Source organism: Emydura macquarii, unplaced genomic scaffold (genome assembly GCF_026122565.2).
Source record: "Emydura macquarii macquarii isolate MOO-44397 ecotype Brisbane River unplaced genomic scaffold, CSIRO-AGI_Emac_v2 contig_2422, whole genome shotgun sequence".
NCBI lineage: Eukaryota > Metazoa > Chordata > Testudines > Chelidae > Emydura > Emydura macquarii.
In genome coordinates this window covers 39,212,353-39,231,236 of record NW_027132559.1, presented here as the reverse complement: position 1 = coordinate 39,231,236, position 18,884 = coordinate 39,212,353, and the positions used below count along the sequence as shown (strand labels likewise).

The window sequence follows — 18,884 nt, the reverse complement described above, 5'->3', positions numbered from 1 at the left end:
CATCTGATTCCGGTCCATCTGAGCCTGCCTCTTATACTTCCTGTCCTTCCCTCTGTTTCCGGCATGGGGGGCGGGGCTGGATTGGACCTACCTATCATGGAGCATATAGTGGTCCCTTCATCTCAGGTTTGGAGGGAGGCCACTCTACCTTTCTACACTTCCATATTTATTCTTTCAATACTGCAACATATAAATAAGAGGAGAAAACCTTTACCAAAAAATTGCAGTATTCTATGGTAATGGTCCCAGACAGTGCTTTGGCCCATTATTGCAGAATATTTCTGTAAGGGCAAAATAAAAAGAATTTTGTCAACTGTATAAGTCTATTGGACATGTTGAGGAGGACATATTGCAAAGTTGCTGAAACTATAAACATTCTCAAATCTTTTCCTTGCATCACAGACGATATTTGAAATTACGAGGCAATCCAATGTAACCCTTCCAAATCCCGCTCATAATTCAAAGTTACACTAAGATTGGGAGGCCATGATTCTTGGCTCTAGTGAAAAACAATCTATTTGACAGAGAAGCTGGTTTGTTGCAATGCTAATACCCACCTTCTATAAACCGCCAACCTAAAACATGAGTAGCTCTGTGGTGAAAAGCTCAGCAGAAGGACGTCTGAGTAGGTATGATTTGCAGTGTTAATTTTTATGTCTTTGTGAAGTCAAGGATACAACACAGTATGTCAGATATCTGACTTGCAAAGCTGGTATGCAGACCCAAGACTAAGATGTTTATTATAATCACTTTGATATAGCCTGGTCTGCTTGCTTGGATGGTACATTAGTTCTTCTGCGTCTTCTCTTTGGAACACTAAAATAACCATTTAAAATCCCCTAATGGTTCAAAATTACAGAAATGAGTCATCTTTTCTCAGTAATAGCAGTAAAATTAGAACTCAAAAACCCCAAGAAAATGGTTTTAAGTGAAACTTCTTTTTATTAATATACTGGAATTTCATCTGTTCAAATGTTCAATTAATTCATAGTTACAGTTATCAGTATATTTTTATGCCAAGAGAATTACTAATGCAGTATCATAATAATATACTTTCCACTAGATTTTGGAAACAAAATCTTCAGTCACAGGAAAAAATTACATAGAGTATATATTCTATTTTATGTCTACTTTCAATAAATTGCACAAGTTCTCCATGTTTTCTGTTGCTTTGCCATAAAGAGGATTGGCAAAGGAAGGGACACTTGTATCTTTACTGGAAGCATGCTAGAAGAAAGGCATAAAAATGTTATTTCAGAAATACGTGGTGTATGGTAATAGGTGTAACAGTGGCAGTAGGTACTGCATTTCCAAATAATATACAATGACACCTGCCCCAGAGACCACCCTTATGTTCAAACTAAGCCAAAGAATCCCTAAATCTTTTGGCCCAGATTCTCAGCTGGTGTAAATGAGCATACTTTCCTGGAAGTCATTGCTTGCTGGGTGTCCCTGGGCTAGTCAATTCACCTCTCTATGCCTATTTCCCACCTGTGTCTGTCTTGTCTCTATAGACTCCAAGCATTTTTGGGCAGGGATTCTCTCTTACTATGCAATTGCATGGTGCCTAGCACAATGGAGCCCCAAATCTGATTTGGGCCACTAGCTGCTACTGTAATACAAATAAATAATAATGATGATAATCTAGCCACATTTTTGTTACATCATTATTATACAGGTGCTTCTGTGCTCATCCCTGGAGTGGTCTTTAAAGCACTATATACATTGACTTATGGACAAAGATATGAAGTTACTCTCTAAGCAAGGCCTTTTGTCACCCCTAAGCATTTCTAGGTCAACTGCCTTATTGATAAGGGTTAAACTACTGCATGACATGGTGAAATGCTATGCTACATTACAACGTTCATGGCAGTAGCTCCAACTGTACCTAAGTTGCATTGCTGATAAAGTCGTGGATGGTGGACTACTTATGAATTACAATAAGTTTCCAGCCCTTCATTTAATATTACATTGACAGCATCACCTAATATGTAATAAGGAAAAGATGAAATCCTATTTAACAGATTAGCTAAGACTCTTCTGAGAGATGATTCTAAGCAAGCAACTGAATGGTTAGTAGCACTTAGAACCATGATAGTGAATTTCCATTTTGTAAAATTCACACAGAGAAACTACAGATAACATTTAATGTTGGCACTTCTCAATACAATTCAGTAGCATGAACATTTTCCTCAGAATTTCTTAGTTATGAGCTGAAGACAGTAAACACAAAAGAGCAGTCTGTTTGCATTTAGTGTATTTGGCATAATGAAATGTTTCAAATTGAGTTGATTGCTTAGTTCTTTTAGACAGAGAACTCTAATAAGGAGATTTGAAAAACATTTAATTTAGGATTTTCAATTTAATTCAGAATTTCAAATTAAATTCTATACAAGGTTGTTTCAATCAGTAATCTAGTTAAAAACCAAACATTTTGTAGCAAAGTCCTCTTTATACTTAGTACTCTGCCTAAATATGCTTATCTATGGGATCATTGCTGTAATATTTAGCAAATGCAAGCAGAAACAAGGCAAAGTAGAGAAGTAGTTTGTCAATCTGTTCAAGGAATGGGATAGTTTGGGAGAGGTTTAAAATACCAATAATAGGAATGAACACAGCATATTGGAAAGAAAATTATTGATACCTACCTTCTGCTGTGTTTGCCATGGGGAAACACTGATTTGCACAGTGGGTGAGGCAACACACTCAGGGGACTACAAAAGAGATACATCAGCTTCAGAACAACTTTATTCAACAGTGACATTAAAGAGACATATACCAGAAATATTGTCATCAAATGATAATATTGAGATAAAAAATTAAAGATAACCAACAAATGATATAATTGTATGGGCAAAAATGTGGCAATGCTAGATCTAGGCTGAGATAGTCAGGAAGGTCAGTTAAATTGAGGCCTGGTCTACATGCCGGTGAAATTCAGCGGCAGTTGACGGGAGATACGCAAACTACACAGTCGCTTGCATATCTCCTGTGGACTTCCTAACTTCTACCTAGTCCGGCATCCCCACTATGCTGCGCTGATGGGAAATGCCTTCCTGTCGACGCACCATTAATCTTTCTGCAGGGGTGGATTAACAGTGTTGACTTCCGGATCGATTGAGTGGGTCTTCAATCTGGCGGCACCAACAGTGTCGTTGTCAATATAGACATACCTTGAGTTTCTTAAGTACTTGACTGTTGTTCATCTAAAGATTAGTAATACTGTTACTGTTTGATGATATTTTCTGATTGGAGATATGAGTCACACTTAATGTTCTTTAAGCTCTGGGAAAATAGCATAACCTTTGTTTTGGCTCTTGCAGAAAAAAATATTGAAAGTACATATCATTCCAATCTTAAAGAAAACAAAAGAGTGGAGCACTGGATTTTAATCACAGTACCTAGGGATCTCTCATCCAGTATGAAAATATCTCTTCTGACACCACCCTTCTGTTTTTCAACTTTCTATTAAATTAAGCCTGTCAAGAATCTATTTTAACTAAAATAGAAGTGTTCTAGTAAAATGGACATGATTGTAATGGGAATGTTTCCAACATGCTCTTACAAACCCAAACCTGCAAGTGAATGAATCTGATCTAATGTTTCCAAAATCTGATGTGAGGAACATTTTATAGAAAGTAAATGGCATGTCATTGTTAATCCTATTTTAATACTCTGGTGGACGCTTTTATTACTTACTGAGGAAAGGATAGGAGAAATTTTATTTGCCATGACAAACCTACCCTAATTCATAGAATCATAGGATTGGAAGGGATCTCGAGAGGTCATCTAGTCCAGTCCCTTGCATATATGACAGGACTAAGCATTATCTTAACCAGACCTGACAGGTGTTTGTCTAACCTGCTCTTAAAAATCTCCAATGATGGAGATTCCACAACTTCCCTAGGCTTAACCCTGACAGATAACAAGTTTTTCCTAATGTCCAACCTAAACCGCTCTTGCTGCAATTTAAGCCCATTGCTTCTTGTCCTATCCTTAGAGATTAAGAAAAACAATTTTTCTCCCTCGTCCTTGTAACAACCTTTTATATACTTGAAAACTGTTATCATGCATCCCCTCGGTCTTCTCTTCTCAACACTAAACAAACCCAATTTTTTCAATCTTCCCCCATTGATCATGTTGTCGAGACCTTTCATCATTTTTGTTGCTCTTCTCTGGACTTTCATGAATTTGTTCACATCTTTCTTGAAACGTGGCATCCAGAACTGGACACAATATTGCTGTTGAGGCCTAATCAGCGTGGAGTAGAGTGGAAGAATTACTTCTCATGTCTTGCTTACAACACTCCCACTAATACATCCCAGAACGATGTTTGCTTTTTTTTCCCCAACAGTATTACACTGTTAACTCATATTTAGCTTGTGATCCACTATGACTCCCAGATTCCTTTCTGTTCCCATTCTGTATGTGTGCAACTGATTGTTCTTCCTAAGTGGAGTACTTTGCATTTGTCCTTACTGAATTTCATCCTGTTTACTTCAGACCATTTCTCCAGTTTGTCCAGATCATTTTGAATTTTAATTCTATCCTCCAAAGCACTTGCAACCCCTCCAACGATGGTATCATCCATAAACTTTAACAGTGTACTTTCTATGCCATTATCTAAATCATTGATGAAGATATTGAACAGAACTGGACCCAGAACTGATCCTTGTGGACCCCTCTTGATATGCCCTTCTTATAGTTTTGATAAGGATACTCGCAAAATGAGGTAGGGAAAATGCTTTAAGCCAGCTGTTCTCAACCGGTGGTACGCGTACCACTGGTGGTACTTCGAAGGAGGCTGGGCGCCACCGAATCCGCCGCTGAAAGTTCCCCCACCGCAAAACCCCGCCAGCGCCACAAGTCCCCCCCCCACCTCCGCGAAACCCTGCCGCCGAAAAGGGGCAAACGGCAGCAGGGTTTCAGCGGAGGGCATTGTTCCCCCCCATGTAACCCCGCCGCCGCCGAAAGTCCCCCCCCCTTTTTTCCCGAGTGGTACTTGGGAAAAAAAGGTTGAGAACCGCTGCTTTAAGCTTTAATTTGCACCTTTTATTTCCAAGGTATATAGATAATCTTCATATCAGTTATGTTTTAATTAAAAAAATAAGTCATAATACAACAGCAATATAATTGAGATGCATTCAGTTAAAATGCGGTTGCCCTGGTCTAACTTAGAGCAAAAATTTTGGTCCACTATGTAATTTGATGTTTGAATCTCTTTTTCATGAATCTTTACAGCTTTATGGAGCTGTGAGATGTATAATTTTATTAGCAAGGTTTTATTAGTAGAGTAATCTCAGTTATGTTCAGCGAATGGGTTTAGGCAAAACAGTACCAATAATGATATGTTTTGTAGGTTTTTTGTTTACTATAATATTTTTATAGCAATGCAAATTGCAACGTGTTTAAAAGATTAGGATGCATAGCACAGTTTTCACTAAATCCAGTGATGTTACATACATGTAGCTGAGTGCTTTAGTGTAGCTAGCCCTTTATATATTTATTTTCTCTCTTATTTTCAGAAGCACAAGGAAATAGGGAAGCCCAATGAATGGGCAGTTGCTTTAAATATCTGACTAAATATTCTAACCAAAATTGGTGATGTTCAGATTCACCAGCCAGAGAATATTAGCTGAAATCACAAAAACGTTCCTAACACTATATTGTCTTCAAATGGGAGTCTATTTGTGTGCTGAAAATACAGTGCAGCAGAAATCTTACCTTGCCTGTCAGTGGAAATGTAGTTGTTTTGTGAGATTTGTTTTCCTTATTTAAAAACATTCACTAAGGAATTTTACTCATTTGTTTTCCTGGGAAGCATGTTTGAACAACACTGTGGCTTTGTACTTTCTACTTCTGTAAGTGTACGACTGGCTATTGCGACTTACCTTTACTTCCCCAGGTGAGATATAATCCTCGTACAATGGGTTAGCAAATGAAGTATTATGGATTTCCTCCTGGTTCCTTAAAAAGACATAATGACACATAGACTGTCAAATAGTAAAACTGCTTCAGGCTGAGCCAAAAAGATAAAGGGCCAGATTCTTTCCTGATGTAACTCCACTGAAGTAAATGGAATTACACAGGAGATGAATTTGGCCTGAGGGTTTTATTCTGCGTGTGTGTGAGCTTGCAGTTTTTGAAAAGACAGTAAAAATAGAATTGTTTAACTTGCTTCTGCTGAAAATCAATATACTATTGCACATCCATGGATTTATACAGTGTAATTCACAAAGTGTTGTAAGAATATTTGGTGCTATACAATGGGTAAAACTGGGCCAAACAAGTGAATTGCGGACTCAGAAAGCTTACACTTTAACAGCACAAGCAGGCTGAATCCAAACACATTACAATACGGTGCAGCAAGGAAGAGAGTGGCATGTAACATGAATGATATACAAAACAGGTTGTTTTTAATGTGGGGAGAGCCTGGTGTATGTTAATTAGGATGCTCTTTCAAGAATAAGAGGGTAGCTTGCAAGAAGACACAAAGTCAGGACTGGTTGAAAAAGACAAAAAGAATTGTGGGGGGGAGGGGAGCATAATGGAATATGGGCAGAGGAAGACAGGAGGGGACATAAAGTAGATATGGGCAGAAGCAAAGTTCTGGTTCACTCTGAAAGAACCTGCTCTTGCAAGGTGCCCTCACTCTCTTTACTCCCACTGACTACTACTTGGAATTGTACGTCTTGCTTTTCAGCAGGACGTGACTAGCCGAGCGGGCCTCTGCAGCTCACTCACCCTTGGAGAGTCCCAATTATTAATCAGTCTCTTACCCATAAACAAGCACATTTTCAGCTTCCTACTCAAATCACTTATGACTTTTTTGAGGTATGGTGGAAACGGATTGGAGTACTGATGCCAGACATTCAAACAACAAACCTAGTAGGTAGGTAAAGTAAATATTACAAGAACATAGCATTGTGCATGCCTTATTAAAGTTATAACAGTGTTATATTGGCAGCAGTACGGGATGAGATCACTTCCTTTATACCATTATTTTGCTACTAAAACACTAGTGTTCCAGTATGCCTTAGTGGAACATAAACTGTTCATGGGTAACTACATGCAACCAGATTTTAAAAGGGATTTGGGTGTCTAACTCCCATTGATTAAAAAAAAACAACTTGCCCATAGTTGTAGATCAGGGATGGGCAATAAATTTTTCAGAGGAGCCAGTCCACAAATTCTGGAAAGTCTCGCAGGCCACATGACGCTGGAGTGTTAGGCAACTTTCAGCCAGTGACCGGAAGCCAGAAGTTCGGATAGTGACTGGCCAAAAGCTCTCTGATGCTCCAGTGTAGTGCTCCTGCATGACGAGCCGGACAGAAAAGTTTAACGGGCCAGATACGGCCCGTGGGCTGTATTTTGCTCACCCCTGTCTTAGATGGTAACTTGTAACATTAAAAATGTATTTTTTTAAATCACCTGCCCAGTAAACAACCTGTAGTTATACTTAAAATATTCCATAATGTTATTTTGAGATTACTTAAAAGTGGACAGATTTGCATTTGTAAAACCTATCATCTATGTGTGCAGATGCTTGAATTCATCAACTGTAGGATGAGATGCTTGCCTGCACAAAGTTGCGCTGACAAAAATGGATGCCAAACAGATGCTACTTTGCAAATTTGGACCTATATCCCTGAATATGAACATGGTGTATTGTACCTTTGGCTAATTAGGAATATAGGGATTGTCATACTAGAGAATACAGTGGTTCATTCACTCCAGTACCCTGTTATTAATGTGGATGCTGCAGAGAGATGTAGAACTGCAGTATTACACAGAGGATGAAAATTCTTCCTGAAGCCAGCTGGTCATCAGTTTAATACCCTAATTTTAAACTGCTTGAGCAGTCAGTTTTACTAAACATATAGCAGTGACTTGAGTTAATCCAATTCTTGCGGTGCTTGCTGTTACTTGACATTATTTGCTTTGGAAAGATTGCTCATTGCTGTAGCCAAGAGCTATATGTCCATCACGAGGTCTCACGATGGGAATTAAGTTACATCTCTTGTGTCAGCCCTCTGTAGTAAAAGGTAAACCAATGTATCATTCACAAATATCATAGTTCAAAACAATCAGTCTATAGGTCAATGTAACCAGAACTACCACAAAAAGGAAAGGAAAGAATTAAATCATCTTGGGTTACAGACCAGGTCACATGGCTAATACTTTTGCTAAACTTATTCCCATGACCCAGCAGTAGCTGTTGCTTTTGTGCAGATTCCACGCACCACAAATAGCATCACACACTTATCAGAGATGGGAGAAAGTTGTATTGATCACTGAAAAACTTGTCAGTGTTTAAAAGAGATTGTTGAGTAGCATCATGCTTTTTTATGGAAACATCAATGTATCTGGATTTAATTCAGAATTCTGTAACTCAACAACTCAAACTTTGTCCGTTTTAGCCAGAACACAACACACTGAAATGCAGTCTATGTTACAAGAAGAGTGTGCTATCAGTTCAATTTTACCACACCTATAACCCAAAAAAAAAAAAAATTATAATAAAAAAAATTACAGCTAAAGGACAGAGGAGTCAATTCTAATTAAACTAATCCCTTGAACACATATTTTATAGATGTTTCAAACTGTAAATCTAACTAAAGGCCTCTATTCTGAAAATATTTACAAAGCTTTTTACACACAATTTAGGTTTGAAAAATATAGGTTAGTCATTCCATTCTGCAGAGGAAATATGTGTCAGGGTGCAATGTGGGTAGACTCAAAAGACAGTTATGGTGATTGGTTTAGAATTTCTGTACTTCTAGTTTCCTGCTTGATTAGGCTTCTAACATACTGTCTTGACAGCCTAATTCTGTACTTAATTTTCTTTTCAGTTATTTTTACTACTTTGCTATTTTTTAAAAAAGGCCTTTGCATCTCTCAACTTGGTCATGTCCAACTCAAAGACTGAGTGATCTTCTTATTTTCTCTCCTCCAGTTTCCTTGTATTCTTTGTCCTAAGTGTAATGTCCATCAGAAATATCATTTCTGAAAAAAGGCAAGAATAAACCAAGATCTCCTTACTACGACATCGAGTCTCCTCTCCAGGCAAGTGGAGTGGTGGAAATAACTCCTACACAAACAAAGGTGGCATTTGAAGTGCAACAATAAGCTAATAAAACAACTTATGAAGAAGAGCTACACGCCTGATGACTCCCAGTTTTGTGCTTTGACCACAAAACCATACCTCTGCTCTCCTCTCTCCCAAAAGAAGAGTCTCCATCTCCTGCCACTATCTCCTCTAACCCATTTCCCCAGCATTTCTGAGTTTGTTTACTCTCTGCTGCCTGCCCACTGATAATGCTGCTGACAACCCCAGGAGCTCTGGAGTTCTGTGCTCACTGGGACTGACAGGAGCACTATCTCCCAAGGCTGTCAATGGTGGGTCAGGCACAGGATGGATAATAAACAGGATCAGAAGACCTACGGACATTGGCAGTGCTGTAGACAGCTGCAAATAAGCACAGCTGAGCAGCATGAAAAAGGTTTTCTAGTAATTGTTTAAGATTTATCCTGGAGGAAAAAAGATCAAACTTGGGTGGACAACTGTTATGAATCAGAAACCATCATGGTGCCTTGCTTCCATTCAGTCAGGAAGGGCAGCTGCCACTGAAAAAGCATCACAGCGGGCAGCCTTCCACTGAGCCCAAGCACCTCACCTATGGAGAATAAGCAGAAATGTGGAAACCTGGCAAGTTTCCTCAAGCTTGGGGTTTCTCTCTTGACAAAAGTTTCACACAGCCCTAACTGAGCGCCTTGAAGTCACTTCCATATCTGAATGCCACTGTGGCCGTGATATACACCGCTGCCAAGCCACAGGGCTGGCTGCTTTTGTCCATTAGTCAATAGGCATTATTGATTGTCAGTGTTCCCTCTGAAGGAGAAAAATGATACGATTTAATCCAACAGATCTCCTGATGTGAGTCATAACCCTTAGCCCAGCAGCTGTCTAAGGCTAACAGGACTGCTCCTGTTCCCTGTGGTGGTCTTCTGATGAACTAGATGTGCTCCATCATTTGCAACTAGTCTCCATCAGATGCTAAAACTGTGCCACCAACTATTGTGCATAATCCTGTGTTAGTTCCTCTGAGGTACTGATAGATCCACTGACGCCTTTAAAGTGCTATGGGAACAAACAGAAAGACTTATGGGGGTGCCTGAGGAGGAGCAGCTGCAAATGTCTGAACATGCAGTCCCATAATGGTATGAGAGCCTCAACACCTCGAATCCGATAGACATTATATAAACAGGGGCCCACTTGTGCACTAGGCCAAACTCCTTCTGAATAAAGAATGAAGGATTCTTCTCTTAGAGCACTGCACTTCCCCCTGTGCCTAACACAAAATCACATCACTCCATGAAAAGTGTGAAATGGACACTGGTCTTTGTGGTGACCCCAAGCTGTGGTAAAGTGTCAGGTGCAGTTAACCCTTCAGCCAGTTAAATGCCTCTGGCTGCATCAAATCCTTTTCTTTTTAAAGCAGGAAAAACGTCTCGAGTCTCTGTGTGGTGCTGTCATATCGTACATTTTACAAGCTTATACATGCACAAGTCACTTATCATCCAAAGACTTATCATTCTCAGACTTCAGTGTCACGATACTAACCACTTTTTCTTACAGCTGCTTTTGATTTCTGAGAAAGCAATTAGGAATGATTTGCATTAACTCAGTACCATGTTTATAATTACTATTATTTACCAAAATGTGCTACGTGCTGAACATACATTTAAGAATACGCAGTCACTGCCTGGATGAAGTTTGAAACAACGTCCTCATGATCTCATGGCTATGGTGATCTGTGCTCTGGATTTCTAGTCCCAATCAGCTGCATGTTAGTTGCGACTTGAAAACAATTACTGTCTAATGGTGGTTTGGTGCTGTATGTGAAGTGAGTGGGTATTCTCAGTCCAATTCATAACAGAATTCCACCACCATAAGTTACTTTTCTGGAAGTCTCAGCAGACAGGTCAAGCTCTAATTCGTCCCTGGAGATTGAGATATCTAACTTTTCATCCCCAAATGTGATTCCCTGCAGGTCAGAGCTGAGACACATATAGAGGGTAGCGTGGGGAACTCTGCACTTATTGCTTTTCTTATTAATTATTTGTACTAGATAGCACTTAGGAACATCAATCATGGACCAGGATCCCGTTGTGTTTGATGCTATACAAACACAGAACAAAAAGACTGCTGTTGTCATTTCATGATGGTACCTCTTCTATGTAGAAAAAAGAAGATTCTAGAGCTGTCATTCTGGAACTTTTTGTCAGCTTAGTTAATTGCAAGAAAGGGAAAAAATCCTATTCCTTAAATCCTGGCTGGGAAGCTGGAAGAGAAGTGGGTGATAGTTCAGTAACCCTTAAGCTACCTAATGATGTTTTAAGCAGGTAGAAGGAAAAGTTTAGGAGGGAAGAGAAGTAGCATAACAATATATGATACTTTACACTACAGCCAGTCAAAATAACACAAATTTTAACAGAAATTTAATAAAAAATTTGGTCAGCTCTACGTGACAGTGAGGATAGCACTATTCATCTTACATTTCTATAGTGCTTTCTATCTAAGAACCTCAAAGGGCTGTAAAACTGGAGGGAATTAAGCCTCAATACCCAGTGAAATAAGATAATGAAATATTACTATTCACACATTAGAGGAGGAAACAGACACAGAGCAGTTAGGTGAGGCCACACAGTAAGTTTATAGCAAAGCCAGGATTAGAATAAAAATGTTCTTAGTTCATAGCACACTGTTGTGTCCACTAGACCATGCTGTTTGCTGGTCATGGTGGAGTGTTGAATTAGTGAGGTCTCCTCAGCAATAGCTTTAGTCCAGAGGTTTGCACTGCTTAGCGGTGAGGGTGGGAGAGAGAGGCAGTTGTGAGGAGAAAAATGTCTGCAGTAAAGTAGAAGCTTGAAGGAGAGGAGGTGGCTTTTGAAGATGAAGCTTGGAGAAGAGAAACTGAGGGTGAGGGGAGCCTGACAATATGAAAGTGACATGGATAAGGCAGCAGAGCAGTAGGAGCTGACAATAAAGAGAGACCCTGGTAGCTAGATGTTGGGACGGGAGAGGGGGGGAAGGAACTGGTATTAAAGAGGATGAAAATCAAGAGGAAGATGCGCAAAGAGAAAGAAAGAAATGAGGAGAACTGACACCAGAGGGAGAGAGGCAACTGGCAGTAGAAAGAAACAGATAGAGAGCAAAAAATCCAGAAAATGCAAAAGCTGGCATTGAGAGGGGAGAGAGAAATGGAGAGACTGGACTAGAGGAATGGAAAGGAGGGTTGGGAGAAGAACAGAAAAGGCAAAGAGTGTTGCTAAGGTTCCAAGAGATCTGTCAGTGAGTCAGGGTTATTTTTCAAAGATTCTGAGAAAGTGAACGACTGGCTAAAGAGAATCTGTGTATCAGGATTATAGAAAAAGCCCTTCTTTCAGCACTTCTTTGTTTCAGCCATTCTGTTTTTCCCTTCTCCTTTAATAATTATGAAGAAGCCATTTTATATTTTGGCATGTCAGCAGAGAGCAGTGGCGTACCAAGGGTCTCTGGCACCTGGGGGCCAAGCCTACATTTGCACCACACCGCCCAGACCTCATGCTCTTCCCACCATGCGGGGCAGGAGGGGTCCTGGTGCCGCCCCCAGCTGCCCTGGGGAGGGAGGGTTTGTACCTTTGGGGGGTGGCGGGAGGCTTGATGGGGGCAGAAATGCAGGCTTGGCTCCACCGTCCCTCCCCCCCGCACTTACCCACCGCTCCAGCCTCACAGCCCAGCGCTGGCTCAGATGGGGCAGCCTCACCCCTCCAGCATGGGGGCCAGCTCTTCATGACGTTTGAGGGGGAGATGCTGAGGGGAACCCCTCAGAGCCTCCTGCATCCCCCACCTCCTGGGTGTCGTGAAGGGCTGACCTGGTGTCCCCCCACAGGCCGGTGTCCAAGGGCCTGGCCCCCCACCTTCCCTTTCAGTATGCCATTGGGAGAGAGATTGGTTTTATTTGCACAGTATGGACAGCACACGAGGCACATGCTAGACAGGGACCTAGCTCTGAAGAGCTCACAATCTAGATGGACATGTACAAAGATCATATATATACACAAGGTGGGAGAAGAGGATGGGGGAATTGGCACAAGCAGTGTGAGTGGTGAAAGGAAAGAGAGCACACAGCTTAGCAGTTCCACAAATCTTTTTTTGGATTCTTATCTGTCTATTTTTTACATAAATGAATAAAGATATTCAGTCTTTCTGAACAAATCTTTTTGATTAGAAAGATGTTTCTATTCCATTCAGAGTAATTTTCACAGGGATGGGGATGCTTTAAAAAACAAAAGTTCTTCGATGTTTTGCAAATATTTTAGAAAACATTTAGGGCAAAATTCTGCTCTCTGAAGTGCAGCACATAGTGCCCGCTGGCTTCCAGGGGAGCTTCAGATCTGAATCTGGGAACTGAATTTGCCCTTAGAGGTTTTGAGAAACCACAGACCTCTCCAATGTCCTCCCATTTAAACATCAAGTAAAAAAAGATGGGTATTTCTGAGCTCTGATGGATCCTAGGGCTCTGTAATTTAGTGATAAACACACAAAGTTGCACTTAAGGTATTCTAAGCAATCAAGATGCATTTCATTGTTTCCAGTTTGAGGTCCATTAAGGTCAGCTTGTGCAAAACTAGGTTTTATGTTTATAGCTGCATATTTAGGGCAAACAGACTGAGAGGAGATTTAAAAGTTGAAACCAAAGAAACTGGGCAGTTGTCCATTGCTTTCTGCCACATTTTTGTCTGCTTTTGCACACAAGAAAAGGCTTCACTTACGTTCTTGGCACTTTCTTCTTTGAAAGGAAACACAAGACAGCAACTGTGATTTCAATCAGCAGGAAAGCTAATGCAACACCCAAGCCAGTCCACATATCTGCAAAGTCAGACCAATCAAAGAGATAAATAAGCATAAGAAAATACTAAAAGAATGGCTTGAATGCTGTTAAATGTCTTCACTTGACCCACCATTTTGAAGGAGAATGGAAGCTGCAGTTGGGGGAAGCTGAACCTTGATGTGGCAACGATTTCCTTGCCATTCTTTTCCACATCTGGGAATAAGATAAAAAAGCAGTTTGTGAGAAATGAGGACCTGGGAATGCTTTCAAGAAGAGAAGTTAGGGAACATGCTGAAGGATGATCGAAAGCACTGGAAAGTACAATTAGGTAATTCAAATGCTCGGGAACATTTAGCGCTGTGACCAGAATGTATAACCTGCAGAATCAACATTTATGGAATGAAAATGGAAATGATAAACACAAAAATCAAACCAGAAAGGATGATAAGCAGCACCAACAGTCAGCTAATCTGTCCTCACTGTCTGCCCCCAAACAGCATAATTCTATACCTATATTTGACTAGTGTGATTCATCCTGTTACTCCTTCTTTTCTTTGGCTCCAATGAAAATAAGAAACATTTCTGATTAGCGGATCCAGCCACCCCACCCCACCCCACCGGAGAGGGAGGCATAGGAGCAGGGAAAGGAGAGAAAGAATCTGTGTTTCTTTTTCTTTATTGCTATCTAATCATTTGTTCTTTTATTTTTCTTTTCAAAATACACTCCTTAACCACATTTCCACTGAAAAGCAACCAATGAAAATAAACCAGACAGCAGGTCCGTAATCCAATATCTAGGATGGTCTAAGCATCCTGGTAAGTATTACCTCTTTCCTTTCATAGATGCTTCACTCCCTCTCTCCATTATCATTTTGTTTTAATATTGTAGAGTAAATAAACCATGTAGAGTCAATAAACCATGCATAGACTGTTAAATAAGGATAGGCAAATCTATATATTGTGTGAATTCCACACACAAAACAATGTTAAAAGAACGTTATTAAGATTGGAAAGTCAAGCACTCAAAAATTAGGAAATCCCAGCATTAAGGTTGCTTGTACAACCTTAAATTGGCCGCTTTGTGCCTATGCATTATGACACAGTCTTTAATTATATGATCACAACTCTTTTTGTTTCTATATAAAGGGGCTAGGGGGAAGAAAGAGTTTTCGATAGATTCGTGTAGTTTGAGGTCAGAAAGGACCATTAGGTCATCTAGTCTGACCTCCTATGTAACTTTTCATTTCATAATATTTCACCCAGTTACCCCTGTATTGGCCTCAACAAATTGTGTTTGACTGAAGCATATCTTCCAGAAAGGTATCCAGTCTTGATTTGAAAAAATCAAGATATGGCGAGTTCACTGCTTTGTAGTTTGGTCCAAGCATTAATCACCCTCACTGTTAAAAAATTGTGCCGTATTTCTAACTTGAATTTGTCTAGTTTCAGCTTCCAATTACTGGTTCTTGTTATGCTGTTTTTACTAGAGTAAAGAGCCTTTGGTACTCCGTATTTTCTTCACATAGAAGTACTTATACACAGGAATCAAATCATCTCACAGTCTTCTTTTTGATAAGCTAAACAGACTGAGCACTTTACATCTTTCACTGTATAGTATTTTTTCTAGCACTCTTTTTTTTGGTTCTTTTCTGCACCCCCTCATATTTTTCACCATCCTTTTAAAAATGTGTACACCAGATCTGGATACAGTAGACCGGTATTTGGTCTAACCAATGTTGTATACAAAGGGAAATTTACATCCTTACTCTCCTGTTCACACATCCAAGGATCACATTAGCCCTTTTTGTCACAGCATTGCATTGTTGACACATTGAGTTGCTTGTCCGCTATAACCCCTAAATCCTCTTCAGAGTTGTTGCTTTCTAGTAGACAGTATCCTATCTGTAGGAATGGCCTGCATTACTTGTTCCTAGAGGTATATCTTTCCATTTGGCTACACGTTAAGTGGATTAAGAAATGGCTAACTGATAGATCTCAAAAAGTAGTTGCTAATGGCGAATCATTGTTGAATGGGCGTGTTTCTGATGGGACTCCACAGGGATTGGTACTAGGCCTGAAGCCATTGAACATTTTCATCAGTAATCTGGAAGTAAATATAAAATCACTGCTGATAATGGAAAGACATTTTATGAAACAACAAAAGGATAGAAAGGGAGTTCACCTACTAGACAAGACTTCCAGCCTTGACGTCACCATTTAATTTAATTTTTCCTTTTATCTGTGGGTAGGAAAATTTTAGTGGTTGTCTCAGCCATTGGAATAAAATGTACATCCATCAGACAAGCCTGGTTTATCATGTGGAAATTCACACAAATCCTTCCAGGGTTTGGCCCTTCATTAATTACAAAGTGGCATCATCTCAAACAAGAAGTTGCAAATGTCATTTCTCCATTCAGTGGAGAGGCCTGCAGATTTCACTAAACCTGGAAATAAAATGGGATGAGCTTTTTTTTTTTCAATAAAAAACCAAGCCAGCCTGTGTGGATACTGAATGTAGCTTTTATTGAAGCCAAACTCTTTTCTGCAGCGGAGGGGCGCTAGAGGGGAGGAAGGTGTACAAAATGTCTTTACAAAAGTTTGTCCACATTCATGTAGGGCCAGATGCTGATATTCTTACTCATGTTGAATATCACCTTATATCACATATGCTCTCACTGACTTCAGTAAGACCATCTGTGGAGAAAGTACTCTACAATTTAAGTAGGGGGATCTAGTCCTTAATGATTAAAGAAAGATGTTAACCATGGCCAGTCCATGACTTAAAAAAATACAAACAATATTTCTGTACAAGCAATTCAGTGCAATCTCGATTATCCCAATGGAATGAGGGACATTGAGAATGCTGAGATAACTGAGAGAAATTTCAAAATCAATCAATAAATCACGTGAGCATGATCTTATTTAGGATAACAAGGAGCTTTGGATAACTGAGAGTCAGAAAAATGATACTACTGTTTGTCAGCAATACATAGATGACATCCTGCAGTACAATACTTTCATATCAGATACACAAAAATCTCTCAGTATCCAATAGCTGCCTGAGATCTGCCACTCAAGGATGAACAGCTGGCTGAGGGGAGACTGGTGGGGAAGGGGAAGTATTTGACTAACTTGTCAGTTCTATAACATTGCTAAGGCAGACTGCAACCTTGACGTGCAACTGGATTTCTCACTGTTTCTGAATATCCAAATAGCCATTGCCACAAAAATTACCCTTTTCCATCTATGTGGCAAAAAGATTGCACCCCTTCCTGACAGATTCAGATTCAACTGCAATGATCGAAGCATTCATTCTCCATTCTTAGGTATGAAATTGCTGATCTTGAAAAAGTTAAATTTGATCAAGAATATGACAGCCTGATTGCTCAACAACACAGGCTGTTGAAAGAACATTACCCCAAGGTGGCTCCCCATTGAATTTCAGGTCAAACAAAAGGACTTGGCCCTATTCTCAGAGCTATCCACAATTTACAGCTTCACCTTGCATGGTTACCGCAACAGCAATGTTCAGTGGATCACAGAACTGTTGACCTTAAGGATGAAACTCAGGCCTGCAGGAGACAGCACTTTCTCTGAAACTAGTTCACAAACCTGGAGCTCACTCCAGGAAGAGACATCAGAACTTTCAGAACCAAAGACAGAACCCCATTTCTTTGACCAGGCCTTCATACAGGAACTATGTACTTAAAAAAAACAAAAAACCAGGAGAACAAACTAAACAGAACCAACAAAACCCATGCAGCTGAAAGGAGAGAGAGATTTATGTGTACACCTTTATGGACTTGATTCTCCATTGTCTTGTGCCCTGCATAATCATTTACATCTTTGCAAAATGGGTGTAAAGTATCGTCATTCTGCTCATGTGGTGATTTACACTCACTTTGTCCTCTGCACAGGTATGTATGACTAGCTAAGGTGGAAGGCAGCAGAAATATCAACCTCATAATTTCTCTTGGACCTGTTTTGTAATTAAAAAAAAAAATCTCCAGAAAGGATGTGTAAGGCAAGCTACTGATTCAGTAGGAAATTAGACTGCAAACTCTAAATTAGACTAAACTCTGTCTGAGCAGGGAATGTGTTTTCATGTGTGTTTGTACAGCAAATTACATAATGGGGCCCAATCCTGACTGGGACCTTGGGCATTATTGGAATAATACAAATAATAAGTAACAACAATAATATCAGGCAGATATAGAAAGAAATGAAGGCAGATTTCTTAGCCTTCTTTATATAGATAAATATGATCTTGGTGTCTTAATGTCCTGAAATGAACTTTAATTGCTCTAAGAGCTCCAGGTAGGTCTGTGCAGCTTGTGGTATAAACCCAAGAGACAGGTTACTAGAAGTCAAGTTAATGAAGGAGAACACTCCTAATTACCCTTCCCACTGGTGTGATTGCACTGTACTCACAGCACATTACTTTCAGTTGAAAGGCAGACGAGTTGCTTCCTTCAAAGTCACTGTTAGTTTCCTCGATGAACTAGGCAGCTGAGGACACACAAACTATGATGTGAAGGGGAGACCCTCTAGAGCAGAGGCCAAACATGCACTCGGGACAATGTGTTAAGTCTCTACAAACAGGAGTGGCAGGAGTTCTGAAGGGATTCCTTAATTAGTCTTTCCTACCATGAAGCAATTCATTTTATTTTGAAGACAGGCGACAGTAGAAGTCGCTGAATAAAATCCCTTGAGCCACAAAGCTTTGAAGTGCTTGGACTAATTGCTTGCTGACTAATTAGCAGCAGCACATTTCACAATAGTGCTAGTTTTATAAAAGCCATCCAGCTCCTACCTGAACTAGGAAGATAACCATTCCTATCCATCCAGGCCAGTGGCATCCTCATAGTGGAAACAGCGAGGAAGAGAGAGAAACAGATAGACCAGGCTTTAGAATCCTTCCATCCCAGTACACAATCTTAATCTACCCTGCCTGACAAAACGTCTTCTTCTATTAGCAAGTCCAGACGGGAGGGTCACCCTGAAATG

At 40.0% G+C, this 18,884-nt stretch overlaps 1 protein-coding gene across 2 annotated transcripts in view; it reads right to left on the bottom strand.

The window, feature by feature from the left end:
* Positions 1-957: 957 nt before the first annotated feature.
* LOC137162471 (MAM and LDL-receptor class A domain-containing protein 1-like) overlaps positions 958-18,884 on the bottom strand; it is a 320,533-nt gene continuing 302,606 nt past the window's right edge. For both annotated transcript variants that reach the window (XM_067562330.1, XM_067562331.1), the window contains 5 exons: positions 14,008-14,090; positions 13,819-13,915; positions 5,892-5,967; positions 2,649-2,714; positions 958-1,227 (listed from right to left, as the gene is read on the bottom strand). In XM_067562330.1, the coding sequence (XP_067418431.1) occupies positions 1,117-1,227; positions 2,649-2,714; positions 5,892-5,967; positions 13,819-13,915; positions 14,008-14,090 (433 nt within the window). In that variant the 3' untranslated portion in view covers positions 958-1,116. The remainder of the gene's footprint in view (positions 1,228-2,648; positions 2,715-5,891; positions 5,968-13,818; positions 13,916-14,007; positions 14,091-18,884) is intronic.